Source organism: Penicillium expansum, assembly GCF_000769745.1.
Source record: "Penicillium expansum strain MD-8 chromosome Unknown contig210, whole genome shotgun sequence".
Lineage (NCBI taxonomy): Eukaryota > Fungi > Ascomycota > Eurotiomycetes > Eurotiales > Aspergillaceae > Penicillium > Penicillium expansum.
Window position 1 is genome coordinate 1304 of NW_015971429.1, and position 27423 is coordinate 28726.

The window sequence follows — 27423 nt, forward strand, 5'->3', positions numbered from 1 at the left end:
CACCAATCTCACACCTAAATTGACGGCTGTCTAGTCTCGCCCCATTTAGGAAACCTCGGCATGCATATATCTTGGGGACGCTCTAGCACCGGGACTTTGTAAATTGGGGGCGGAAACATGGTCGATCCCAGTTCTCGAGATTATATCTACCAAGTTGAGAAGACATAATCCTTTCCCTACCCTGGTATTTCAGTGCTGACCGCCGTAATGGACGAATTGATGGAACTCGAAGCGCGGAGCGACGAACTCGCCGCTGCGATCAAGAGCCATATCGAGCGTCGTCGTCGCGACACCCAATCTTCTGGGGTCAACTCGGACGCGGAAAAGGAGCCCAGCAAAGCCAAAACGGGAATTTATGCCAGTATGGCGAAAATGAAAGCAGTACTTGATGGGCCAGTCGACTTGCTGCAGGATCTTGCTCGCCAGGTTTGCAATTTATTTTCTGCTCCTCTATATCCATTCCCCCTCTGATGATGGTGAACTCTAGGTCGAGATCGTGGCTTGCCTTAAGTGGCTTGCGGAATTCCAGATCCTGGCATGCATCCCGCCGGATGAGAGCATGGCCATCAAGGACCTCGCGGACCTTGCAGGGGTTTCAGAAATCCAGCTAGGCCGCGTCATTCGCCTCGTGGCGACATCGGGGATTCTTCAGGAGCCCATCACAAACTATGTGTCTCACACCCCCTTGTCAGCCCAATTTGTCACCAACCAGTCCTGGCTCGACGCCGCGGTTTTCATGGCCGATGTGGCCGCCCCGACGGCGTTACAGATGCCGACGGCGACGCAGCGCTTCGGAAGCTCACGCAACCCGTCAGAGACAGCGTATAGTCTGGCGCTGCGTACGATCCAGCCGTTTGGGGTCGCGATACAGGAGCAGCCGAAGCTGGGCCGCCAATGGTCGGCGTATCTGCGCCACGCGGTGGGATTGCATCAGGAGAAGGAAATCGCGGGGATGCTTTCGCAACTGAAATGGTCTAACCTTGGTAACGCATTCATCGTCGAAGTAAGAGCGAATTAGAGCAACTTGCACCTGTGGATTAAATTGAATCAAACCACCCTAACATCGGATATTAGGTTGGTGCCCAGTCGACGATCATGGCGCAGCATCTCGCCCAAGAATTCCCAACTCTGCGCATAATCGTGCAGATTACTCACACGCGGTCATCCTCATCACTGCATAATCTCGAGCATTTGCGACTGATTGAGATGATGGGGGGTGTGGAATCAGATTCTAGCTCCAGCTCCAGCTCCCGACCTAGCTCGGCCGGCGGTCGCATCACCGTCACATACCGCGCGGCGGGTACGCCTCAGCCGGTGATAGATGCGGCTGTTTACATTCTTCACCTGAGCTCTTCTGCGGGGGCGGAAGCAATCGACCGGATAGCTATGGTCAGGGCTGAACTGCAAGATTACCTGGGCGTCCTCCGCTCCAGCGGTGGTATCTTGCTCATCCCTACGGCAAATCTGCTTCCTGAGCCTGGGAGCCTCGTAGATCCTATAATGGAGGCTGTGGCGCGGGCGCACGACCTCAGTATGCTCCAGCTGGCGAATGAAAGTGAAATGGAAATTACGGAGTTGATAAGTGTGATACAGACAATCCGGGATGGCCTTGGGAGGCTTGTTATCACGAAGCAGCTGCGTTCGCCTAATAGCTTGATTATAGGTCTTACTATTAAACATGAAGCTTATTGTATTTAATGAAAGCCTTCGCATTCGTCTACATATACTCTGGAGAGTACATCGGTAGTTACTTACAGATAGTTATATCTAGTAGCCTATAAACTGCTTTCAGTGAGATGAAATAACCACCGCGATCTGTACCTCGATCGACCACTAGCAGTCCTTGAAGCCATCAACGACCTTCCCATCTCTCACGAACTCCTCAACCCAACCTATAGTCATCCTACATTGGATCAATAAGATGATCATGTTGAGTGAGAGGAACATCAAATACTCACATACTCCTCTTGGTATCAGCGAACTTCTCGTGATCACCAACAAGATGCTCCTTGTACCATGGGTCTTGTTTCATCCGTTTGTAGTCATCAATGTCCTTGAACACTACCTGGCTGAAGCAGTCAAAGTCGGCAACATTGGCCATCTGTGGGTCAAATAGCTGCGGCATCAAGGCCCGAGTTGAACTTGAGTTGTGAATCTAAATATATCTTAATCGACTGGGCAAGACGAGCAAATATCATCGACAGCTCCTAGGAACTTACCTGAGTCCACCTTTTCACCCCGTACTTGACCATTAGGCCCTTAGTCATTGGCGCCGAGATATTCACCATGTGGTTGCGGTAGTCTTCCTCACTCATGCCAGGCTTGCGATACCCGCAGATGGTCAGACAGAGATACATGCCGGTTGTTGCGCCAGACGGCTGCTCCAGGATTTCGGGCTCAACGAATGTCATGATTAGTTCCTCAGGTTCAAGGGGCACGAAAAAGTGAGATGAAGGATGGATCCTGGAAAAGGGCGTGGAAAAGAGGAAGAGCCCCGGCATGATTCTCTGATTCCTCCCGAGATATGCAAGCCATCGTGCGACTCTTCGGACCGAGACTGGGAGTCTGAAACCTATAACTCATTGCCCATGGCTGCTGCTCGTGATCAAGTGTACGCAATTTAAATCAATTCATTCATTCATTCTTAGATCGGAAACCATGGCCCCGACCCAGATTGGCGTGCAAGCGACAGCTGTAATTACCGGCTCTGCACTGTCAGGCAAGCAGCTATGATTCTATCCTTGAAACAAAATCCCTACTGACATATTTCATTGATTCAAACAGGCGCCATGCTGTGCCTCTCAGCTATCGCAGTCCCCGTCTTCCTCGACACTGACGACACCTCCAGCCACCTTGTCCGCCAATGGGCCCGGACTTACTACTACGGCCATATCATCCTCCCGGCGATGTGCATTGCCACCTGCGGCCTTTATGGTTATATCACCTTGAACAAACGCGCTGCGAACAGGAAGCATTGGCCTACCTACGCGGCAGCAGGCGTGACCACATTAGCCATGGTGCCCTTCACCTGGGTTCTAATGACGCCCACCAACAACACGTTGTTTGGGCTGGAGAAAGCGTCGTCCGAGACGGCGGAGGACTTAGGGGCCGTGCGGCGGCTCGTGGTGACATGGTCTTGGCTGCATGTTACTCGGTCGCTGTTCCCTCTTCTCGGAGCAATCGTGGGGTTCCGGGGGTTACTGCATGACCTGGGGGTGTAATCGGAAATCAATAACCCGATGTTCCTTGTCTTCGGGGTAATGGCATCGGGTTATTATAAGGCGTCATCTATCTTGGCTGCATACCTAATGAAGAGGGGAACGCACGTTGGCTGACGTGCGGGTCAATCCAGCTAGACCCCCGCAAAGCCCGCAAAGCCCGCAAAGCCCATAGCCCAACTGGCACTGAACGAACAATGCAAATTAGCAAAATTAATTACCTTATGTTTAGACCCTGTTTCTAGCTCTTATTTCGAGGTAATATTTATTTTTATTTTAATTGATATATACTTAATGAGTAGTTAGATTTATATATCACGTTTAAAAATGCGAGAAAACGCGTTATTCAGATAAATTTTAAATTAGAGAGGTTCACTTAGAAAGTGGTATTAATCCCGTATGAGTCCTAATTATATAAAAATATTAATATTAACCTTTTGTTCGCGATATCTCGACCTCTACTAGTTAGATTTTGTTTGAAATTGAAATATATACTTATACCACTATCGTAAATCTGAAAATTATATTTGAACTCTATACAATAAGTATAAGGCCAGAACATAGCGATTATAAGACGCCGGTCTATAAGCGCCAAGACCCCTTAATGGGTCATGATGGGCTATTATGGGCCCCTATCGATAGCCCATCATAGCCCATAGCCCACTGCTGGTTGGGCTTTGGGCCCCTATTTAGTCTAGATCCAGCAATAACAAAACCACACCATACCAACGCCAACAGTCGGGAGTAGGAACTAGGAACTAGGGAGTATGATAAGATATGTGTAGAATAATGATTTTTCTGAACTATACTACCTTCTCTAATAGATAAATCTGAAATAACAAACCACCATGCCCTAGCTAGTTCAGTAGTCTTAATTGGTTCTAAACTCCTCAAGCGCAAACCACTTCTTCACTCCCTTTCTCACCTCAAATGCCACAATCCCATCCTCGGCTAATTTCCGCAGAACCTCGTCCATGAACGGCTCCAGCGCCAACTCCCTAAGCCCGGCCTCCACTCCCTCCCCATAGATAGCCGCCACGAGCTGCTGGACAGTGACGCTGCCCTTGCCTCGTCCCTGTCCCTGACCGGCGCCTCTCTCGTCGCGCTTGGTCTGCACCAGCGCTTTCAAGACCTGTCGCTCGCGCCGCAGCTTCTGCGCCAGCTCGCCGGCTATCTTGGCCCGCAGGTCGGCAATCACAATGCCGTGTGCTGGGTAGCCCTGTCTACAGCCCTGGGCCTGCATCTTGCGCAGCGTTTCCATCCACGTTTTCAGGTGCTCCACGGCAGAGGTGCCGTGGCCAAGGATATTATCGCCCGTGAACATGGCGGACTCCTCCTCGAGGATGAAGCACATATGGTCGTCGGTGTGACCCGGTGTGTGCACCGCTCGCACGGTGGCACCCTCCACGCGAAAGATCTGACCGTCTACGATCGGCTGCTGCGTGGTGCTCGGCGTGTGCTTGTATATCGACGAGACCAGATCCGGATACATGCGGATGAGATCGGGGACCCCGCCAGTGTGGTCGCCGTGCCAGTGGGTGAGAAGGACGTGTGAGAGGGAAATTCCGCTGGCCGAGAGAGTGCGAGAGATCAGATCAGCCCAATCTGGGATGCCTTGGCCGGTGTCGATGAGGAGGCGTTCGGGACCCGTCCCTACGATGAATGTGTTTGTTCCTTGTAGAGTGAACTGTTCGAATATATTAGCCCGGTTTCGTCCCTGCTAGAGTTTGAAAGAGAGAGAGAGATAGAGCTTACCTTTCCTGGATTCTGACCGAGGATTCGAATAACTCGCGGGCTAAGCTCGTCTACATCAAGCAGTGTGGGCAGACATCTCTGCTGGCTCTCTAGGTAATCTTCAAAAACGCATATGTTGAGAGCCTTGTTTATCTGGCGGTAGCCTCCTTCCCCGGGCGCCATGATGAGAGTTGCTACACTGTTGGTTGGGTTTATGGTCACTGTGATAGAGAGGCTCGGTATGCACCATTTGAAGTATATCATATTTGTACCGAAAAGGTCTTCGGGTCGATTCCGGCATCGGACATCGGACAAAAGAGTCTTAGTATTATCATGTCAATGCTAAAGATCATATACGCGGTGCAATTACTATTCGTGCACAACGGAGATACTGGATTTTAATGCATGTCAGATATCCTATTACTAAAGGAGGTCCGGAGCGAGAAGAATAAAGAGTGGGCCTCGTAGTACGTAGTATTCTTTTTGTAGATACCACGTCCCTGCCCATCGTAGAATCAGTCCTATTAATCGCCAGCATGGTCTCTAGCTAGACATTTTACACACTCGCTCGCGCCCCCAGAGTAGTAGGCAAGTTCGTAGGTTTTATATCTGAGCCAGTGTCCCAAGCTATCCCAGCGTGTTTCTTTTTCCAATTCTTTATTCCTCCATCCCCATTGTAGACAGTTGCATCTAGACCAATGTTGAGGGGTATCAGAATAGGCAGATATATCATTATTACACGCGAACTGTCACAGCGCTACTTTTTGTACGGAGTAGTGTAGTTCTAATTCTAATGATCAAGAGTCTCAGTTTCTAAAAATATGCACATCTATAATCCTTGAAATCGTATGGTAATCTCAAAAAGAAGGTTCAGGTTGATGAATCTAGAGTCATGGAAGTGGCTCAAGAGGCCTATCAAGGGGCTATTGAGTCCAAAAACAAAGGATATCTACATATGCATAAGCAATGCTTGACTTTGAAACCACAATTCATATCTTCAACAAGTTATCCCGATTCGAAGGGGTTCGGATAGCACCAATAGGAGACTTCGTGTCAGCAAATCACTCAAAGGCTCCAATTCAGGGATATGGCAATTTAAGTATCACACTCAGCAAGCAGTCCTACGATTACGTGACGTTGCCTACTGCCCGATTCCACAGAAATTCCAACAAGTGGCAAGGTTTGCTTTCGGGCTGTTATTACTAAAGGTTAGATTAGAACAGCGAGGAGGATACTCTCTTTGTGTATACTATAACGTTCAAGCCTTGGAACATCATCATGTTTACATCAAGAATAAGGACCTCTGGCAAATTGTACTACCAACAGACCACATTCTACTCCTTCAACTCCGGCACCTTCATCCAGGCCAGATCAAACCCAGACCCCCAAACCCATTTATCACTATTGTCCACACCATCCTTTGTAGTATCGTACCCCATCTGCGCAATCCTCAACCATAGCTCACCCTTGACCGGAAACGAATCCCCCCCTTCACCCTCAAACGAGCTCGACGCCTCCTCCCCATTTTTCAACGCCCGCACAAACTTGGCAATGTGTCCATCGTCATGCACTTCGTTAACAGCCGCATACAGCTCCTGCCAGTCCATCCCTTTACTCGCCGTCGGCTCGTACCCCGCGATGTCCTCCAAACGTAGCTCCGCCGCCCCATTGGCCGCGTACCACGCAAGGTCCAGCCGCGTCTTCCACTCTACCAGTCGCGCGCGGTCCTCAAGGGAAATCCACGCCTGGCGGATCAACACGCTAAGGAAGATCGAACACGTCACGTCGTGCATGATGAAGAAGTCCACCTTGCGCACCTTTCCGGGTCTTTGCGCTGCGCCCGCGCTGTACGCAGCGCAGTTGATCATCTCCGCCGTGCGGCGTTCGAGTTCTGCCTGGTCCCCGGGAACGATCTGGAATTGTGCGGCGATGGCTACAATCTCGTCCATGGCGCGGGCCAATGGGCCGTCACGCAGTCGGAACGGTCCGTCCTGCATGCGGCCAGCGGTACGGGTCTTGTCGTTGGCTCGGACCTGCTCGTAAAGCTCGACGAGCGCCTTCACAGGCACAGAGCCAGACTGCGCGAGCTGCTCGGCGTTGTGGAAGAAGGTGTCGATGTTGCCGGAGTCGTGGGAGGCTGCATGGGCGAGGCCCTCGGCGATGATGCTGGGTTGCTCGAATTCGATTCCGAAGCCGAGGTGGATAATTGGGTGTAGGAGGCCCTCGTATAGCTGGGAGAACATGGCTTCAGCGAGGGGTGTGCGGCTGAAGCAGTATTCCTGTAGGACGGCCTGCCAGCCCTTGGCGTCGATTTCGGTCTGGAAGAAATGCAGGAAGTTGGTGTATTGGGCCAAATCAAACATTCGGGCGCGGAATTGCTCTTGGTCGTGGAGGGACTGGACGATAGCCGGGTCTAGGGGGGGTAGGGGCCGTTGGTAGCCGTATCCATCGTCGTAGGCCCGCTGCAGCTGTTTGGGGCCGCCACCCATGGCGAGGACCGTCAGCACCGAGTGTGCGATGTGGTTGTGGCCCCCGACGTCGCGGAAATACATGTGGTATTTATCGTGGTTCTGTTGCAGAAGCTCGTTGGCGGTCTCGATTACGCCGACAGGACTGGCGGCGTCGATGCGACCAAGCCCTAGGTGCTTGGGGGACAATTTAACTTGCGAAGCTTGCACGACTGTCATGATCGCTACTGATTTAGAGTGATTTACCGGATAATGGGATCGAAGGAGATAGGTGGCTGCCACGCTTGCCAAAGGTTGATGATGGTACAGTCATGTTATTTTTATAGAAAAAGACATCCTATACTCAAAGTACGCACTCGGGTTATAGGTTGTATCGATATCAGACGGGGACGTCAGGCCACCACCACCACTGACCCGATTGGAGGACGAGACACACAGCGACCAATAAACAGGCCCGAGAAGTAGATTAGCCAAATACCCCGATGCACATCATGCTGTGTGAGTCTCGGTTTCCCAGCCCGTAAGCCCTAAACTCCCCGTCCATTTTTAGGGGAGACAGACAGACTCTCGACTGGTAGAAAGCATTGGGGGGATGGGGGATGAGTAGGAGACCATGCAAGCAGGGGTGCAGCGATTTGTATTTACGGCTGTGGCTTCATAGATGAGATAGCTCTTAATTTTCATGTCTGGTTGATTTGAAAGGTCGGTGAAGTGATGAATGACTATATACACCGTCTACTAAACTCTACCTTTAACCACGCTATATCAAGCACAAATAGTTCTCTAAACACCCCGGGAAATGCATGGTCCAAAACTATTTATGCCTCCTCCTTAGGAAAAAATAAAAAAGGCCCATTCGCATTAATTTTGTCGCAATCGATTGATGATATCCGTGGACAACGAACTAAGGCTTTTGCGCAAGTCGCTCTCCATCTGAGCTAACGTACTAGAGGAAAAGAACGTTGCTACCGCCATGTCATTATCTTCTACTCCGCTGTGGCGGCCAAGACATTCTTGACTCAGGCCACGACCATTCCCTCTAGGACCTTTAAGTTTTGTTGATAGCTGATTCACCAATCGTTGCACGCGGTGCAGTTCACCGAGGACCAGCCGGGCGGGTACGCAACCACTGGCGGCGCCGTCTTTATTATACGTACGGCCCAGCGCCCTCATATAATGATCCGTGCTGCTGCTCGATATAATGCTGCTCGCCGACCTCAGTCCCGTGTCAGACTCCACGCTGCCCGATCTTGAGCCGGAACCCTTTGTTCGTGCCGCGCTGGCGTATCGCTCCAAAACTTTGAGCCCGATCATGGAGATGATAGCAAGTAGGAAGGCATTTTCAGTGCATGAAACGCATGAAAGCATGCTGTTTACTGCCTCGATGTGGTTTTTGTTTTCGGATAGTACACTCTTGGCAACGCCCGTATCGTTGACGTTTGACCACGAGGGCGCTAGATCCGTGCCGGTGCTCTTGCAGTGAGCTGAAGAAAGCGTTTTTAAGAGATCAAGTGCCTGCGCCACGCAGCCACATGGTGAGTTGGTGGTTGTGGTGGCATGTACCGCACTCGACCTTGCAATGGGCGGCGTATGAACGCTACTAGAGGCAAGCGAGGGTGCCCCTGATGATTCTGTAAACATGGCACTGGCGAGCTCATTGATTTCCGACGTGCCAAGGCTAAAATCCATGCTCTCATCCGGTATGAGAAGTGAACCAATGTCATTCGGGGGTCGGGTGGCCCTGTCACCGTCCACGAGAGGACGTTCAAAATCCAAGGGATCCGCAATAACGAAATCCATATCGTCGATATCAGTATCGAAATCTGGCAAATTTGCGAATAGACTGGAGTCCCCAATCACGGAAAAGAGGTTTGAAGAGCACGTTCCAAGAGGAGTATCTGGAATGGGAGAAATCGAAATCGTGAAGTCTGGAGGTGTATCGGGGAAGCTGATGATCTCCGGTAAACCGATGGGGGGAGCTGGGGCAGCCCCGGGAGAACGTCCTGCGAACTCGATTGTGTCTCCATTTCGCGAGCGATTGGTCTGCAATTTCTGGTCGGTGCTAGGCTTGAAATTGGATGGGGAGGCGTGGAGGCTTGTGTTATTTTTGCCGGTGCAGCTATTTAGATGACCGCCGGTGCTATTCTCGCGCCTCCGCCCCGGGCGCTTTGCAAAAAAGTATTGGCACTTGATGCCCCGAGACTCACACTTGGAGCATGCAGGCTTCTCCTTGGGGCATTTGATCTTGGATGTGGCACACGCATGACAGCTATCTCGCAGTTTAGTACCCCCGGCGCTGGGGCGGGAGGGGGTCATGACAGGGGAGGGCGGCGTGGTACGGTCTAGTACCCGGTCTCCGAGGTCTAGGACTGACATTGTTGCTGTTTTTGAGTGCTTTAAATTGGTGGGAGTTACCCTAGTGCAGCATCAGGGTAGTAGATGTTGGTCAACACAGGTCGGAATCAAGCTTGGAAACATCAAGTGGGTCGCCACCTATGTAAATATGAGCGAGGTTTGAACTTGTGGAGAGATTCGCTGTCATAATTTCGACATTTGACTAGTGAGTTACTTACCAAAGTACTAGGACTGTGAGGGTAGTGCCTAGCAGCCTCATTAGTCGTAGTGAATATCTAGGTAACACCCAGTAACGTCTGGCGAGTCATATCTTCTAGCGATTAGTGATTAGTACCACGGACATATGCAGTCTTATCCTTCGCCTGCCCCTCTCTCCATTCAAATTTGGGGGCCGTAAGAATAAGCACGGGATAACTTCACGATTTTTCTCAGCCTCGGCCAATTGTAGGTCGATTCAAAATAGAACTTGGTATTGCGATTAATTCCAAATACCGCGGTATTGTAGAGCTTTAATTTTCTTCGACAATGTTCATGACTAGCTGAAGTATGTGCGAGGTATATGGATATTCCCGAGAAGAGGAAAAGTCAAACATTGAGCTGCGTTCTTCCTTATCATGTCTTTGCGGGGGAAGAGCTGCCACCTCCGACATACTCCATTTCTCCAATGCCCCTCTCTCTCAAACGGACATGCAGCTGCAGCTGTCAAAATCGCTTACGCCAAGCGGGGATCACTAATGGCCAATCAGTTGATCCCGGTGCTAATAGTCAGATCTATTATTACTCTCGATGTGAGTCGCTATATAAATTTTTGTGGTTGTATTCCTGAGAGCAGGTATCTCTCAGTCACCCCTCTCAACAGCAGCTTCCATGCCGGGCTCATCATGAGGGAGGGGTAGACCACCGTTATCTCACATTGACAAGGCTGGATTTTGATAGTTTCCTTCATGGCCCGATTCGATCTTTTGAGCATGAAATGCACTAAACTCTGACCACCCAGCTCGCCACCTGCTCAATGCTTTGCCAACCCACAGATAGCACCCACCCGAATGCATCGGGGGGTTCCCCATTTGACACCATCATCTTCATTCCCAGACACCAAGCTGATATCGAGGGTCCTATATTAGTGTTGCGTCTGTGGCGGATGCGACCTTAATGTCCATGATGTGGCTGACAGCTGGGAAATTGCCGTGATCTTCCCAAGAACCGCACGCCCCAACTATAGTTTACAACTTGGATGTTTTTATGAGCCCATATATAATTCACGCAGGGGAGGCCAGGCCCTGAGGTCGTTGTCTAGCGATTTTTGGTACGGGATTTATATGCATAACGTCTGGAGGGATAACTCCTTCATGGGCAGGGGTTCAACATGTAGCTTACAAATGCGTCTTCTCAATGTTCAAATGTCAGACTTTACTAGATACTCCTAGAGCTAGAGATATACTTTGATCGTCAAATACATGTATACATAGCGCAGGATCAACTCCTTCAGGATCTTGCCAAAACCGGTTCTCTCGATGTCAGATACAACTCTGCAATCTAAACATGGTCCTCTCTCGGTTCTAGATTCCCCGGTGGCGTTTTGCCTAACTTAAAATCCGTGCTCCTAGATTTGGAGTAAGCCTTGCACCGCGCATGCAATTCTCGGGTGGTTTGAGAGATATTCGCTTTTTTTGGCCCCAATGGCGTCAATGTCACTTGCAGGGAATATGATCCTCAGGATGAAACGCAGGATAAACGTATACCTAACAAAGTAGTTACATGCATTCCGGTGCGATTTGGGGCCCCACCAGCGAGAATCAGATAAGGAGCGGGGATGGAAGAGGCGTTGCCATATAATCTCGAATTCCGTTAATCTGCAAGACTAGGTAAAATCCCTCCTCGTTAAGACATTTTAGCCGCGCGGAATTATTGTTTGCTCCCAGGACTATGGTGTACTGGAATTTTCTTTTCCTTTTTTTCCAACTAGAAATATTACTTTGTACTGATGACATATTACACACATGTGAAGTCGAGAGGTCCAAGAGCGCAACGGGCCGTTCCCATTGTCTCTTGGCATAAGCCGCGAGGGTTTCCAAAACGGGTTATCTCCGCGGAGTTCATTCAATGAGTCCATATTCTGCAGAGTGAATATCAGGTCCATTGGGTTGGGTCTGTATATGTCCAATTTTGAATCGTTTGACTACATCAAATGTCATCTGCGGTACAGATCAATATCCGCCTACATATTCATCCAAATTTCCATGAAATTATAATGAGGACTGGAATATCCCAAATGCAAGGGGGAATGTGCAGTGCATCGGTTGAAGGCTACGGAGTCCGCTGTATCACATTAAGTAGGAAGTCAAAAGGATCCACCTCCGGTAGCGCAAAGGGTTAACCGGACGAGTGAATAACCATCTTGGGGCTAGTTTTGGCCTCATCATCTACTTTGAACACGTAACGGCCAATCGCTCACGTGCTGCTATTCTCCAGAGTGTAAATCCCGTGTGAGTTTTCGAAGCGGGCCGCGGGGCCGCGCGGGAGATGATGACAGGTCCCACCGCTCCACAGTGAAGAAAATACCTTGGGACTAGCCTTATTTGTTTCCGTCGTAATAATATACGTGTCCTCATCTTTCTACTTCAACGTACACCCATATCAGGACCCCAGCGTTGAGGTCCTTAGAGCCTTACGGCCTGAGAGCCTTAGGTAGGACTGATTTATTTCACAAGTGAACCGGCCCTCCAAGCGACCCAGCAACCTCAAAACGCATAGTAAATGCGATAGATTACGACTTGATATTTCAACAACTGTGTTCTATAGAAACTTCTCCGTATAGTTCTTTTTTAGAGACTTGAAGAAATTTCGTAACTTGATGATTCCTAAATATATATCTCAAGTCTTTAGCAACGTGATTTTGGGTAACTTTTGAAATGATGATTATGTAGCCCTCTACGATCTTTCAAATTGATAGATGATGTTAATGAGTCTTATTGACGACTATCGACTATCGACAAATAAGGAACTAAAATAAAACATGGATGTTGAGATATAGATACCCCATTTACTGTCTGTTTTGAGGTGGCCGACTTGCTTGGGTAGCTGGTTCGCTGTTGAAACATGTTAGGTAGTAGGATTACTTTATACAAATTGGATAGCCTATAAAACCTAAATATTAGGGCTACATCTTCTAAGACGTAGCTAATAGTTCTTTTACTAAAATAGTATACCATTTATCTCTCTCTCCAGGTTACACATTCACCCCAAGTATACCCTTAGATCCGATCTAGGGGTCCCATAGCAAGCTGACCCCCGGTTGGCCCGAATATTACTAGTAGTGCATACTGATACCCAAACGGCGCCGGAAAAATGAAGATGTAGTAGAATGAATCCTGCTGGAATTGCGCCGAATCACCCGAGGTTCGCGCCATACGTCTTTAGAGTTATACTAGGCCCCCTTATCTATGATCGGAATTTTATGTGCAATTATAGGTGCTTCCAGAAATTACCGTCTTTGTACATATCTCAACTCTCGGGCGAAACGACCGATTATGTGCGGATCAAGGACCCTCCCGGACTATACGTACTTCCTGGATGCCGCCACGGTAATCATTGGCTCTCTCTTGATTAACTACAAGCTGTTGGATACTTTCATCAATCCTTTGCACTATAAGGGCAATTCCCTGTGGATGGTTCTTTATGTACACTCATAAGGTCGAGATAAGGGGGTGCATATCTGAAAAAGAAGATTATGTTTATTCTGGGGCTAATTTGACACAATCAGCAATACCATGAGCTGAGATAGGTAGAGGTTAGGAAAGAACTTCGAGTACGTAAAAATCCTCAACTACAGGCATGTTCATCTTCATTTTGGAATGATAACATGGAGGTCATACTACTGCCATCACCACCACCTGGTATCAATACTAATACAGGTCCTTAATTTGAACCGTTGATATAGACTAAAGAATCGTGTAAATATATTATTAAGGCCCAGGGAAAAAGTACAGATCATTCTAGGAGCAAAATGCCGAGACGCAATAACTTATAATGATTTATAACACAGAAAATACCAGGACAAGCGGTGTCAAGTAGAGACAGTGGTACTGATGAAGGGATATCAATAAACAGCGTGCTGAGAGAGTCTCTGATCTGTTCTCCTGGGAGGTCACCAAGCCAACTAGGTCCGACTCTCGGATAGTAATCAATGCTCGGGATGAACCACGGGCATTTCGGGGCGGGTGAATTGGAGAGATGACAATTGGGGGCTGAGTGGCGTAGTTAGCCCCGAAGTGGTCATTCGTACTTAGACTTGGCTTAATAGAAGCGCTCTAACAGTACCATAATCGATTTGCTACCCTTTCTTGCAAACAAGTCCGGTCTTTAGAGGTCTCTCTCATTTGTATCCAGCTGGCCCAGGAGGTGACTCACCCATATTGGAAACCATAGCTTTTTCTTTCTGTTTCAATCAATTGATAGTCAGAAAGCCTGGTCATACCCTGATATGATGCCCATCTATACCCCCACCATCAGTTCAGATTCCGACAGGGACTCTCACAGGATGAGGCTCGTCTATTTCAGCAATGAATTCCCAAGGGACGACCTGGTAGACGTATTCCGTCACCTACACAACCACAGCAAATCTCATGATCAACAAACTTTGGCCGAATTTATATCCAGGGCCACTTGGGTCATCAAGGAAGAAGTTCGGCAGCTATCGATGGAGTTGAAGGAGCTGATCCCACCATTTGATACCCTTTTAAGCTGGGCAGAAGACACAGAGCTTCGGGAAGGCTTGATATGCGGCGCCGTGGATGGTGTGCTGCTAGTTGTCGTTCAACTGGCGACTTACATTGGGTCAGTAGTATAGATAAACTATAAAGCTTGACACGTCTGTTCCATTGCTAACTATTCTACGCTATCAGATATGCAGAGAAGCATCCGGAAGAGCTGCTGACTGAATTTTCAAACACGAGTCTCGCTGGTCTGGGTATCGGCCTTCTGGCATCGACTGCTGTCTCATTGTCCTCGACGTTGGCTGATTTGCCTCGTGCGGGGGCAGACGCCGTCCGCCTAGCCTTCCGGCTGGGCACCCATGTCCAAGGTGTCTCTGCAAACCTGGAAGCCCGTGAGCTGTCAGAGCGTCCAGCCACGTGGGCATATGTCGTTCATAATGTGGACCCAGACGCCGCGCAAAAGGAGCTCGATACGATCCACTCTGCACAGGGGATTCCCGACACCGGCAAAATCTTTGTCAGCGCCGTCAGTCGGACTTCGGTCACCGTGAGCGGTCCACCAGCCAGGTTAAATGCGCTGTTCAATACGTCTGATTTCTTCCGCGACTCCAAGTTTATTCCTCTGCCAGTCTATGGCGGCCTCTGCCATGCATCACATGTCTACGGCCTGCGGGATACTCAAATCATCGTCCAGCGCAGCTCCCTGAGCACAGTCAGCACAAATGCTTGGCCGGCGACACCAGTCTACTCTACTAGCACTGGTCTATACTACCAAGCCAAGAATGCCACTGAGCTGTTTGAAGCTGTAGTCTCGGAGCTTCTCACCCAGGCCATCTACTGGGACCGCGTCGTATTTGATGCGGTCCAGAGACTCGAAAACACGGGTGCCTCGGAACTGGCGCTCTATAGCTTTGGAAACTCGATCCCTCTCAACGACCTGACCACGGCGTTGCAAAGTAGTATCACAAACCCCGAAGTCTCCGTTAACAACCTTATGACATGGGTCACCCAGGTCGCGCCAGCAGACACAACCCCACGCAGCCCTGCACAGTCCAAGCTCGCCATTGTCGGCATGTCGTGCAGACTTCCTGGGGGTGCGACAAATACCGAGAAATTCTGGGAGATCCTAGAGAAGGGGCTGGATGTCTCGCGGCGAATCCCAGCAGACCGTTTCGATGTGGAGACACACTACGATCCAACCGGCAAGGATCTCAATAAGACGACGACCCAGTATGGCTGCTTTATTGATGAACCTGGTTTGTTCGACGCGCCTTTCTTCAATATGTCACCCCGTGAATCTCAGGTTGTCGATCCACAGATGCGTTTGGCTCTTGTCACGGCCTACGAGGCGTTGGAGCTTGCTGGGTATGTTGGGAACCGGACTGCGGCCACACAGTCGCAGCGCATCGGTACATTTTACGGCCAAGCCGCGGATGATTATCGTGAGGTGAATCAAGGCCAAGAGGTTAGCACCTACTATATCCCAGGTGGTTGTCGAGCCTTTGGCCCTGGCCGTATCAACTACTTCTTCAAGTTTGCTGGTCCCAGCTACAGCATTGATACCGCATGCTCTTCGGGCCTTGCAGCGATCGAGGTAATATATGCACTGATCCATATACATAGGAAAGAGACTAATCAATGAATTATCTTTAGGTCGCCTGCCAAGCCCTTTGGAACGGTGTCGTGGATACTGCCGTCACCGGAGGCGTCAACGTGTTGACTAACCCCGACGGCTTTACTGGATTGTGCAACGGCCACTTCCTCACCAAGGGACACAATGCGTGTAAGACATGGGATGCCACCGCCGATGGATACTGCCGTGCGGACGGCATTGGAAGTCTTGTTATTAAGCGGCTCGAAGACGCCGAAGCAGACAATGATAATATCTTGGGCGTCATTCTCGGTGCCGGCACAAACCATTCTGCAGAGGCAGTCTCTATTACCCACCCGCATAGCGGTCACCAAGCCTATCTATCTCGTCAGGTTCTTCGACAAGCCGGCGTCGATCCCCTGGATGTGTCCTACGTCGAGCTCCACGGCACCGGCACTCAAGCCGGTGACCATGAGGAGATACAGGGCATCCTAGACGTGTATGCGCCACTCGTCCGGCGTCGCAGCAAGGACCAGCCATTGCATATTGGCGCGGTTAAGGCAAACGTCGGCCACGGCGAGTCTGTCGCAGGGACCACTGCATTAATCAAGGTGCTTCTGATGCTCCAAAAGAGCGCCATTCCGCCACACATCGGCATCAAAACGGAGATCAACCCCCGGTTCCCTCAGGACTTTGATAAGCGCAATCTCCATATTCCAACGAAGATGACATCCTGGCCCCAGGTGTCTGGAAAGAAGCGCATAGTAGCAGTCAACAATTTCGGCGCCGCGGGTGGCAATACCGCTATGCTCCTAGAGGAGGCGCCGGTTCGCGATATCACTGATGCAGACCCGCGCCAGACTCATATTATCACTGTCTCTGCCAAGGTCAAGGCGTCTTTAGCGGGCAATATTGAGCGCCTAATTGCCCATCTTGATGTCCATCCTGATGTTAGCCTGGCTAACCTTTCGTACACAACGAATGCCCGTCGCTATCATCACACGCACCGTGTCGCGATTGCCACCTCTAACGTCCCACATCTGAAGAAGCAGCTGAATTCTATCTTGGAGAAGGTGGATTCAATTAAACCTGTTAGAAAGTCTGGCCCCCCACCAATCGCATTCAGCTTCACCGGTCAAGGCGCGTCGTACAAGTCAATGAGTTTGGAGTTATACCGCGATGTGCCTACCTTCCAAGAGTGTATTCAGCACCTTGACTCAGTCGCTCGAGGACAGGGCTTTCCATCCTTTATTCCAGCTCTTGACGGGTCATACCCTAAGGGCCATTCCCACTCTGCCGTTATTACCCAACTTGCCCTAGTCTGTACTGAGATTGCTCTGGCCAAATATTGGGCTTCCCTGGGAGTTAGGCCAGATGTTATTATCGGTCATAGCCTCGGAGAGTACGCGGCAATGCACATCGCCGGTGTTATCACCGCTAGTGATACTATATTTATGGTTGGACGCCGAGCCCAGATGCTCGAGGAGAGGTCTAAGAGTGGCAGCCACAATATGATGGCCGTTCGGGCTGCTCTTGCGCAGATTGCCAAGAGCGCAGAAGGCAAGCCATACACAGTCGCTTGTATCAACAGCCCATCAGATACGGTACTTAGCGGGACTAAGGAGCAGATAGATGATATCGCAGTCTCCCTTCAGAAGGCCGGCTACCAGTGTATCAAGCTGGACGTTGCATTTGCCTTCCACTCCGAGCAGATGGACCCTATTTTGGATGACTTTGAGGCCATTGCAACAACAGGTGTCATCTTCCAGGAGCCTAGAGTGCCTGTGATCTCTCCCCTACTCGGCAAAGTCATTTTCGACGGCAAGACGCTGAATGCAAACTACGTGCGCCGGGCCACTAGAGAGACAGTTGACTTCCTCTCTGCGCTAGAAAATGCCCAGAAGGTTTCTACTATTAGCGATGACACTGTCTGGATTGAAATTGGGCCGCATCCGGTGTGTACCGGCTTCATAAAAACAACCATCCCGTCTACCGAGCTCGCTATCCCGTCGATCCGCCGTGGAGACGATAACTGGAAGACCATAGCGGAGAGCATGGCTGCTCTACACCTGGCCGGTGTTGAGGTCGGATGGAACGAGTTCCATCGTCCGTTTGAGCGCAGGCTCCGCCTCTTAGATCTGCCGACATATGCTTGGAATGATAAGAACTACTGGCTGCAGTATAACGGGGATTGGTGTTTGACCAAGGGCAATACATTCTATGACACCGATAAGGAAGCGGCTCGAGCCAAGACAGCGCCAAAAGCATTACCAGCCAGTGAGATTCAGACCACAACGGTGCAGCAGATTATCGAGGAGAGATTAGATGGCTCTGCTGGTACGGTCACCATCCAGTCGGATCTTATGCAGGCAGACCTTCTGGCTGCCGCTCATGGGCACAGCATGAATAACTGTGGTGTCGTCACATCGGTAAGTCGTCATCTTTTACGAGACCCTTTTTGGATAAAACTTTCTAAATTTCTCGTCTATAGTCCATCCACGCCGATATTGCATACACCCTCGGCAGCTATCTGCACCGCAAGCTGAATCCCAAGGCTAAGAAGGATATCAACATGAACATTGCCAATCTCGTAGTCACCAAGGGTCTTGTCGCACAATCCAACAAGAAGATCCCTCAGCTATTCCGCGTGACTGCTACCACGGCTGATGTTGGCTCGGGAGTCGTCGACTTGACCTGGCAGAACGTAGACAATGATGGCCACGCTCATGAGCCCTTCGCCACCGCCAACATTTATTACCAGAACGATGTCTCCGAGTGGCTCTCGTCGTGGGCCCCCCTCGCGCACCTCATCCAGAGTCGGATCGAAGCGCTGGAGCACCTGGCGACGCAAGCCAGAGCCAGCCGCTTCTCGCGCAACATGGCATACACCCTCTTCGCCAGCAACTTGGTGACCTATGCGGACAAGTACCGCGGCATGCAATCCGTTGTACTACATGACCTTGAAGGATTCGCTGATGTGCAGCTTACCACCAAAGAGAGCGGCGTCTGGACCGTCCCGCCGTACTTTATCGACAGCGTCGCGCACCTCGCGGGGTTCATCATGAACTGCTCCGACGCCATTGATACGGCCAACAATTACTGCGTCACCCCCGGCTGGAACGCGATGCGCTTTGCAAAGCCCCTGATCCCAGGTGCCCGGTATCGTTCGTATGTTAAGATGATCCCGACAACCGAGGACCCGACGATCTACTTCGGCGACGTATACGTCCTGCAAGAAGACGGGGCCATTGTCGGAGTCGTCAACGGGATCCAGTTCCGTCGCTACCCTCGCATTCTGCTCAACCGGTTCTTCTCGCCGCCGGATAAGATGGCTGTGATGGAGGGTAAGCCGCCCAACCCTCAACCACTACCAAAGAGGCTGCCCGCCACACCAACACCAGCACCAGCACCAAAGCCGGTCCTTCCTAGACATGCCTCCGGCCTTGAAAGTGACACTGAGCCCCCCGCCGCTACGCCGGAAGATGTCTCACCCACTGTCACAGATGCCGCGGCCGCTCCATCCATCGAGGCCGCCGCTGCCACGGGCAGTATCACCGCAAAGGCCATCATGCTGATTGCCAACGAGGCCGGTTTAGATCTTGCTGATATGGAGGATGGAGCTGGGTTCGCTGAGCTAGGCATTGACAGTCTCATGTCGCTGGTCATAGCAGAGAAGTTCCGTACTGAGCTGGATGTCAAGGTCAGCGGGAGCCTGTTTTTGGATTATGAAACTATTGGCGATTTGAAGGAGTGGTTGGATGAGTATTACAGCTAGCCTAAAGGAGAGAGGACAGATTTTTCTAGTATTGAAGGTAGACATGATTGATTGATGAAGCTATAGTTTGGTGCTACGCTTTCGAGCTGATTGACAAATTACGTCCATATATTCGTGAAATATGATAGTGATGGTACTAGCATATATCTATATTATTTTGCCGTTACTTTCTGAAAGCTATTAATTGATAATTAGGTATTTAGAGGTTATTCAGGGTCACTTAACGGACCATCTATGTTGATTGCTTCTTGACATCCCACTGGGCTGTGGGCCCTACCTTCCTATGAGGCCCCCATTGAAGCCTATCTTAGGCGGCCTCTGTAATTGCTTTATTATAACCTTCTACTAGGTATATAAAGTTCAAATTCAGAATCTAGGATTATAGTAGCTATATAAGTATCAATTTTAATTAAAATTAGAATCAAGCCAGAAGAGGTCGCGACAAATGTTAATATCGATATTTTAACAAGATATATTTTTGGGATTTGTATAGGAGTACTACTGTCTAAGTGAACTTCTGTAATTTATAAATTATCTAAATGACGCGCTTTCTCGCGTTTTTAAACGTGATATAGAGCGATAACTAGTAATTAATTCCAAATGATTCAAGCTAATAAAATATTACCTTTAGAATAAGGCTTAGAAACGGGGGTAAAACGAATGGTAATTCTAAAGTCCCAGAAAGGGGGTTCAACTTCTGAATTCTCGGCATATTTGTACTGTTTGGGGCCCATTTGGGGGCCAATTGACCCGCAGTAGGCTTCTACTTTAGGCCTATTGCCTATCGGTGGGCCTAAGGCCGGGCCCAAAACCTAGCCCATTTGCGGGTTGGGTCGGGCTGGGCTCTGGGCTTTGTGGGCCGGTGCGGAAGTCTAGTTCTAGGGGACATATCAGCATTCAACCATTTACCAAATTGTCTACTAAACGACGAGGTCGTAATTCAGTCCGGTCTACTTTCCATTTTCATTGAGATGATGGACGCAGGCTCATCCGGAGTGGGTTTAGTTACCCCGATGCGCTTTATCCCGCCTGGACGTCTACCTAGATTAATAATACCCCGAACAATGTCCCGACAAACGAAACCCCTTGTTCGCCCTTGTGCAGACAATATGGCCCTAATGCGTTACAGGGTTGGGGTCCTCGGGTAGATTCCCACACTGAGCTTCACGTTGATTCTTAAGGATTATTGAACCAGCCATACTGCACAGCTTCTACCACTGGTGTCTGCCGCGTTTGACCCATATTTCATCTCTACAATGACAACTGTGGTAGCAACCTCACAGCCACCTGGCATGGACACTTCCAGCCGGATCTTTGCCCAGGATGACAAATTCTGGGACAACTATTCGCGCGGCCGACCCCAAGTCCCGGATACCTTCTGGGACCGCATCTGGGCCTTCCACGAGTCCAAAGGCGGCAATTTCGATACCGTCCACGACATCGGTGCAGGGAACGGGCCTTATGCCCAGCGACTACGCTCTCGCTTTGCTAATGTCATCGTGTCCGACATCGTGGCCGATAACATCCGCCTCGCCCAGGACCGCCTCCGGGGCCAGGCCGGATTCACCTTCCGCACCGCCGCGCTGGAGGACGCCGAAGACATCTCCGCTGGCAGCATGGACATGGTCTTTGCGGCGAACGTGATGCATTTTGCCGAGCCGCAGCACGATGCAATGGAGACAATCGCGCGCCAGCTGCGGCCCGGGGGCACGTTTGTGGCGTCGCTGTTTGGGCCCGCTCGCTTTCGCGATGCACAGGTGCAGGATCTGTGGGAGCGGCTCAGTTACCAGGGGGGCAGAGAGCTGCTCCGGGTGTCTGAGGATCCGGACCAGGTGGTCAAGATCATGGCACGGACACAGGACCAATACAATGTCGCACCGCTTGACCGGGCGCTGTTTGGCGACGAAGTCCGCATCCATGTGAATATGAAGCATGGAGGCATTCAAGGTATGTTGCCCCCAGAATTCGCGCACTGGAATCAGGAGCCGGATTACGGCGCGGGTGACCATGACTCGCACGAGGAGATGGAGGGATGGACCTTTGAAACGGATCTGCAGGGGGTCACGGAGCATTTTGGGTCTTTTCCGTTTATCTCGCGGTTTTCGGACGCTTTGGCGGACTTGTTCCAGGAGTTGAACGAGTTGTTGGCTGGCGGAAAGACTGTTGAGGGCTATTTTCCTGTCACCATCATTTTAGCCACTAGGAAATAGACTGTTCTTGTTTTTGACTAGATTTACAAAATTTGTATTTGTATTCAGCCTGTAGTAGTCAATGGTAAAATATGATAAAATGATTCCAACGGTCAGTCAATCTGTTGGTCCGTTCGTAATAGCCCGAGATATACAGAGATACTATATAAATGGGATGAGTATTTCCCGACGACTTGTGAACTACTTAAACTTTTCACTTCATTCAGATTAACTATATACATCAATATGCCTGCTCCCGCCCACATCCAGAGAGCCACTATCGACAAGTTCCTCGCAGCATGGAAGGATAGCGACGCCCAAGGGACTATTGGCCTCTGGTCCGATGAGTTTGAGCAGCAACTGTTGCCTCACTCGCTACAACAGCCAACTCGATCCCGAAGCCACGCCGAATTCTTCTATCCTAAGCTAGTGAATGGGTTGACAAACTGGAAGGTAGGCGCACATTTCACACATTTTTACAATTCTATAATCAAGAATCAAAAGATATTAATCCCATGGCAAGCTGGATATTAAGCATATCGTCCACGACGCGGTCAACGGTACGGCCGCAGTGTATGCAACCTCGTCCGCAGACACGCCGATTCCCGAGGAGAAATGGACCAACGAATATGCCATCTTTGTGTGGTTGACCGAGGAGGGACTGAAGGTGCAAAGATTAGAGGAAATGGTGGACTCTGCGTTCTATAACCACTTCTTCCCCTTGTTCCAAAAGCACCTAGCGGAACAGGGAGGTTTCCAGTAGATACAACTTTCATTACAGACAGATACTATGTTCTACTAGTACATGATAGAAATCCAATCGTCCGAAGTTTACCGGGACAAATGTGCCGCCGATTAGCATGGTAGTCGTCTAATACACCGAGGGGGGTTAATATAGAAACAAGAATCAGTTCGCTGTTTAATGGTCAAAGTCAATTCTCGTATAAAAGTAGCTGAGCTGAAAAGAAAACTGAAAACATGCCCTCCCCCAACATTTATGCCGTCTTAGGCTCCACGGGAAATTGTGGCACGGCACTCATCCAAAACCTCCTCCATAATCCCGACGCCCATGTTCACGCATACTGTCGCAACCGGCCGAAGCTTCTCCGTCTCTTGCCCAACCTCGACGAAGAAAAAAGAGTCAAAATCTTCCAAGGCAGCATCCAAGACAATGCCCTTCTGACCTCATGCCTGAGTGACTGTCGGGTGGTGTTCTTGGTTGTCTCCACCAACGACAACATCCCCGACTGTCATCTCGCCCAAGACACGGTCAAGGCCGTGATCCAATCGCTCCACAACATCAGGCAGCAGACGAGCTTCGGGGATAACAAACCACAGAAACTACCTAAGCTTGTCCTCCTGTCATCCGCGACCATCGACGACCACTTCTCCCGCCACGTCCCGTACCTCCTCCGACTTGTCCTCCTCCGTTCGGCCTCGCACGTCTACAGCGACTTAATCGAGACCGAAAAGATCCTTCGCGCCGAAGGGGACTGGTTGACGTCTATCTTCGTCAAGCCGGGCGCGCTCTCCGTCGACATCCAGCGAGGACATGCTTTGAGCCTGACCGACGAAGACAGCCCCCTGTCCTACTTGGACCTGGCTGCTGCAATGATTGAAGCTGCCGAAGACGTGAATGGAAGCTACGATATGCGAGATGTGAGTGTGGTTAATGCGAGCCAGAAGGCTAAGTTCCCGAGAGGAACTCCGATGTGTATATTCATGGGGCTGCTGCGACACTTTTTTCCATTTCTGCACCCTTACCTGCCGTTAAACACGGGGCCATAGTAGTTTCATTTTATCGTGAGGTGATGGACAGATTGTATATATCGAGAGGTTGTGGTAGAGATGGCTACACATTATTAGGGCTAGGGTCATGGATACGTCATTTGGGTATTGCAATGGTTTTGAGAACGAACAACCCACAATGAGTATAGTAGTATTTATTGCATGATTTATTCCATGTTCTCTATGGCAAAATCCATGTTGTGATTCCAATACAATCATCACGCCGCACCGCCGTCCAGAGTAATGACCTTGCCATTCACCCACTCCCCCTCCTTACTCACCAGAAACCCAACCACGCCAGCAATATCCTCCGGGAACCCATTCCGATGCAACGGCGATGCAAACGCCGCCATTTGCTGGCGCTCCTCAGCCGTGAACTTCTCTCCGTTGGGGATATAGTGCTGCGAAACGGCGTGGAACATATCCGTCACGGTGCCTCCCGGCGCGACCCCATTGACCGTGATCTTCTTATCGCCGCAGTCCTTAGACAAAATCCTCACAAATGAATCGATCGCCCCCTTGGAGGCTGAGTAGAGCGAGTGCCGCGGGACGCTAAAGTCCCTAGACGTGTTAGACGAAGTGAGCACGATGCGTCCGCCCTCCTGCAGCACGCGGTACGCCTCGCGGGCCACGAAAAACTGGCCGCGCGTGTTAAGACTGAAGACGCGGTCAAATTCCTCCTCCGTTACGTCCTTAAGGTGGCCGAAGCTGACCACGCCTGAATTGCTGACGGCGATGTCAAGCTGGCCAAAGTGCGCCACGGCAGCGTCGAAGAGCTTGGCCGTCTGCGACACATCGCGGACGTCCGCCTGGATGGCGATCGCGTCCGAGTTGAGGCGCTTGATCTCGGCCACAACCTTTTCGGCGTGTTCGGCTGAGTGGGCGTAGTTGACGACGACTTTGGCGCCCAGGCGACCGAGTTGGATGGCAATTGCTGCCCCTATACCACGGCCTGAGCCAGTGACGAGGGCGACTTTGCCATCCAGGCGGCCAGGGATGTAGGGGGTAGTTGACATGTTGATGTAGATGGAAGAGGTTAACTGGAATGGATGCTCTCTTTTTGGGGATGAAAAAGCCAGCCATGGGGCTTTTTTATAGATCATATATTCTCTATAACCAAGAATCACGGAATCACGGCTTCCACCATGTCCGACTCCTCCCGAAATGGCAAGCTTGTCTCGGGAGGTCAGACTCGGGACATTAGATATATGCCGAAGCATGGATTAAGAGGGAGATAAAAGCCAATCATGTGGTGTTTTTTTCATTGTTCAACTTTTAACAACCTCCTCCTCTGGCACTACCAGTTATTGATCATGACCAAAGCCGCCTACCAGCCGCCTGCGTATGAAGGTACGTACAGATTACTTTTTGTTTCCCCCACTACCTGCCTCCAAACACTAATGAGCTGAATTAATTCCAATTCAGCCATCGCAGGTTGTCAACTTGCACTCTTCGAATGGGCCGAAAGCTACGACAGCAAGGACTGGGACCGCCTTGCCAAGTGCATCGCCCCAACACTGCACGTACGTACTTATCCTTGCCCTATTTCCCAAGACCTTCAGCCACGACACCAGTTCCCTGACGTGAGTAGATCAACTATAGCTCCGTGATGGGTCAGGAATGGGAGTCCATGCCCGCCGACGACTTTGTCGCGCTGGCGTCGAGCGCCAATTTCCTAGGCAACGCGCGAATCAAGACACAGCACTTGATCGGGGCCTCGAAATGGGTGCAGACGGGAGAGGACACGGTCACAGGGTATCACCAGATGCGCGTGGCGCATCAGAAGTATGGCGATGATGCGCTGTCAGAGGTGTTGGTCAAGGGCCATGCGCATGGGAAGGCGACGATTCAGTACCGGAGGGTGGAGGGCGAGTGGAAGTTTGCGGGGCTGGAACCGGACATTCGATGGAAGGAGCATGATGTTGATGGGATCTTTCACGAGTAGTTATTATGAGACGTAGATATCATGACAGATGTTGTCTACAGTCTGTTGATAAAGAAATCAATATATCTGGGCTGTGGACACCTATAGGATTTAGATTGGGAGATTATATATCAAGGGCAGCCACAGAATAATACAAGCTCAATCCTCTTCGGCTATTTAAGGCGAGGAACACCAATTAAATCTCATTTTAAAACGTATGTGTAGCATTTGCATCCACCGCTTAGGTCCCATTCTACTACCTTGGCTGGGACCGGAACAGTCAAATTGTTCCAACCTACCTAAGGACCCTAAGTACGAAGTTCCTAAATCATGAGATCCGACTGCAAAGCCGCAGACATTGGCACATCGTCTCGGACATTGCTGGTGCCATAGTAAACTCCCTAGCAAAAATGGCCTAAAGGTGTCGTCGCCTCGTTGGACCTGACTTCTATGGGCTGTTAGGTACTGTCGGCCTTGGCCCCAGCCTCATCTGGACTACCCAGCTTGAGGGTTTTGATGTAGTAGTCAAGTTTGATGACGTAGAATGGAACGGGGGCCATTGTGGATGAGGAGTTGTTCTTGTTCTTTAATGTGCAGTAAAAGTGGCTTGGACGAGGACACACCTCTACATATGCTTATATGTATGCTAATTTTACGTTAGATGTATTGAGAACCGCTAATCGCAAATCATAGAGAGAATTGTAAAAGCAAAGTACTAGAATGTTATGCATACCTATGCTGCGTTAAACATATGTGAACTACATACGGTGACAGAAGTGATACCCACTAAATCACTGGACCAGCACGCCTCCACTCGAGTGGATACTCGTGCCCGTAATGTTCGAATCCCTAAGCAGGTAGATAAACGCCTCAGCCACCTCCTCCGGTGTACCAACCTTGCCCAATAGAGCTGTCGAAGCATAAAACTCCCTCGTGCTCCTACGCTGCTCCGGCGTCTCCCCCCAGATCTCCGTATCCGTCGGGCCAGGATGCACGACATTGACCCTCAGCGGAGCCAAATCCAGTGCCAGCGCGCGCGTCAGCCCATCCAGCCCGGCCGCGTATGCCGCTCCAGTCGGCCACCCCTTTATGGGCTTCTCGCCGAGCCTGCCGCCGCAAAACACCACACTCGATGTGTAGCTCGGCTTGAGGAACCGCGGGGCGAGCTTGGCGACCAGGATCGGCGCGACAAGTATGAGCTGTGCCTGGTCGAAGAGGTAGTCACGGTCAGTGTGGGCAAGGGACCGCGTTGTCGGTTGGCCGGCTGTGACAACGATGTGGTCGAGGAGCTCAGAGCCGTCGGCTGTGGCGTCGGCTAAGAGCTGTTCGAGGCGCTGCTCGATATCCGGCTGGGCGAGGTCAACGGTGAATCCCCTGATGTTCGTGTCAGGGATTGTTGCTGGGGACTCGGATTTGATCTTAGTGACAGCGCTGGCTACGCGTGCGGGGTTGGACGACGCGATGGAGACGCGGACGCCTTGCTCCGCGGCGAGTCGGGCGACGGCTGCGCCAATTCCTGACGAACCGCCAATGACGAGGATAGATTGACCGGAAATTGAGGGCATTGTGGTGATGTGAAATTATATGATGCGGAATGATATGATGGAGGGATGTGAGGTGTCGGTTGTGAACCTTGACGGTACATATACGTCTCTCTACCTCTATC

The 27423-nt window shown here is 50.6% G+C and overlaps 13 protein-coding genes across 13 annotated transcripts; 7 read left to right on the forward strand and 6 right to left on the reverse strand.

Moving 5' to 3' along the window:
- Positions 1 to 207: 207 nt before the first annotated feature.
- Positions 208 to 1649, forward strand: tpcD (trypacidin cluster transcriptional coactivator tpcD; the record flags this gene model as incomplete). Its single annotated transcript, XM_016743643.1, has 4 exons — positions 208 to 426; positions 488 to 1003; positions 1075 to 1531; positions 1594 to 1649. 4 exons carry the CDS (start codon positions 208 to 210, stop codon positions 1647 to 1649), a joined length of 1248 nt encoding a protein of 415 aa, XP_016594708.1.
- A 184-nt stretch (positions 1650 to 1833) lies between these two features.
- tpcK (decarboxylase tpcK) lies at positions 1834 to 2411 on the reverse strand (the record flags this gene model as incomplete). The annotated part of the gene is made up of 3 exons (XM_016743644.1): positions 1834 to 1903; positions 1959 to 2101; positions 2220 to 2411. 3 exons carry the CDS (start codon positions 2409 to 2411, stop codon positions 1834 to 1836), a joined length of 405 nt encoding a protein of 134 aa, XP_016594709.1.
- A 378-nt stretch (positions 2412 to 2789) lies between these two features.
- tpcL (anthrone oxygenase tpcL) lies at positions 2790 to 3221 on the forward strand (the record flags this gene model as incomplete). Its single annotated transcript, XM_016743645.1, has 1 exon — positions 2790 to 3221. One exon carries the CDS (start codon positions 2790 to 2792, stop codon positions 3219 to 3221), a length of 432 nt encoding a protein of 143 aa, XP_016594710.1.
- Positions 3222 to 4089: 868 nt separating this feature from the next.
- Positions 4090 to 5135, reverse strand: tpcB (metallo-beta-lactamase type thioesterase tpcB; the record flags this gene model as incomplete). Its single annotated transcript, XM_016743646.1, has 2 exons — positions 4090 to 4905; positions 4974 to 5135. 2 exons carry the CDS (start codon positions 5133 to 5135, stop codon positions 4090 to 4092), a joined length of 978 nt encoding a protein of 325 aa, XP_016594711.1.
- A 1151-nt stretch (positions 5136 to 6286) lies between these two features.
- Positions 6287 to 7639, reverse strand: tpcI (questin oxygenase tpcI; the record flags this gene model as incomplete). Its single annotated transcript, XM_016743647.1, has 1 exon — positions 6287 to 7639. The coding sequence occupies one exon, from the start codon at positions 7637 to 7639 to the stop codon at positions 6287 to 6289; it is 1353 nt and encodes a 450-aa protein (XP_016594712.1).
- A 642-nt stretch (positions 7640 to 8281) lies between these two features.
- tpcE (Zn(II)2Cys6 domain-containing transcription factor tpcE) lies at positions 8282 to 9796 on the reverse strand (the record flags this gene model as incomplete). Its single annotated transcript, XM_016743648.1, has 1 exon — positions 8282 to 9796. The coding sequence occupies one exon, from the start codon at positions 9794 to 9796 to the stop codon at positions 8282 to 8284; it is 1515 nt and encodes a 504-aa protein (XP_016594713.1).
- Positions 9797 to 14315: 4519 nt separating this feature from the next.
- tpcC (non-reducing polyketide synthase tpcC) lies at positions 14316 to 19856 on the forward strand (the record flags this gene model as incomplete). Its single annotated transcript, XM_016743649.1, has 4 exons — positions 14316 to 14611; positions 14680 to 16084; positions 16144 to 18510; positions 18573 to 19856. 4 exons carry the CDS (start codon positions 14316 to 14318, stop codon positions 19854 to 19856), a joined length of 5352 nt encoding a protein of 1783 aa, XP_016594714.1.
- Positions 19857 to 21112: 1256 nt separating this feature from the next.
- tpcM (methyltransferase tpcM) lies at positions 21113 to 22066 on the forward strand (the record flags this gene model as incomplete). The annotated part of the gene is made up of 1 exon (XM_016743650.1): positions 21113 to 22066. The coding sequence occupies one exon, from the start codon at positions 21113 to 21115 to the stop codon at positions 22064 to 22066; it is 954 nt and encodes a 317-aa protein (XP_016594715.1).
- A 225-nt stretch (positions 22067 to 22291) lies between these two features.
- Positions 22292 to 22808, forward strand: PEX2_063800 (uncharacterized protein; the record flags this gene model as incomplete). The annotated part of the gene is made up of 2 exons (XM_016743651.1): positions 22292 to 22498; positions 22569 to 22808. The coding sequence occupies 2 exons, from the start codon at positions 22292 to 22294 to the stop codon at positions 22806 to 22808; spliced, it is 447 nt and encodes a 148-aa protein (XP_016594716.1).
- A 215-nt stretch (positions 22809 to 23023) lies between these two features.
- Positions 23024 to 23833, forward strand: tpcG (oxidoreductase tpcG; the record flags this gene model as incomplete). The annotated part of the gene is made up of 1 exon (XM_016743652.1): positions 23024 to 23833. One exon carries the CDS (start codon positions 23024 to 23026, stop codon positions 23831 to 23833), a length of 810 nt encoding a protein of 269 aa, XP_016594717.1.
- Positions 23834 to 24051: 218 nt separating this feature from the next.
- On the reverse strand, positions 24052 to 24849 carry PEX2_063820 (Glucose/ribitol dehydrogenase; the record flags this gene model as incomplete). The annotated part of the gene is made up of 1 exon (XM_016743653.1): positions 24052 to 24849. The coding sequence occupies one exon, from the start codon at positions 24847 to 24849 to the stop codon at positions 24052 to 24054; it is 798 nt and encodes a 265-aa protein (XP_016594718.1).
- Positions 24850 to 25146: 297 nt separating this feature from the next.
- PEX2_063830 (Scytalone dehydratase) lies at positions 25147 to 25778 on the forward strand (the record flags this gene model as incomplete). The annotated part of the gene is made up of 3 exons (XM_016743654.1): positions 25147 to 25183; positions 25259 to 25356; positions 25425 to 25778. 3 exons carry the CDS (start codon positions 25147 to 25149, stop codon positions 25776 to 25778), a joined length of 489 nt encoding a protein of 162 aa, XP_016594719.1.
- A 770-nt stretch (positions 25779 to 26548) lies between these two features.
- Positions 26549 to 27322, reverse strand: PEX2_063840 (SDR family NAD(P)-dependent oxidoreductase; the record flags this gene model as incomplete). Its single annotated transcript, XM_016743655.1, has 1 exon — positions 26549 to 27322. The coding sequence occupies one exon, from the start codon at positions 27320 to 27322 to the stop codon at positions 26549 to 26551; it is 774 nt and encodes a 257-aa protein (XP_016594720.1).
- Between the last annotated feature and the right edge of the window lie 101 nt (positions 27323 to 27423).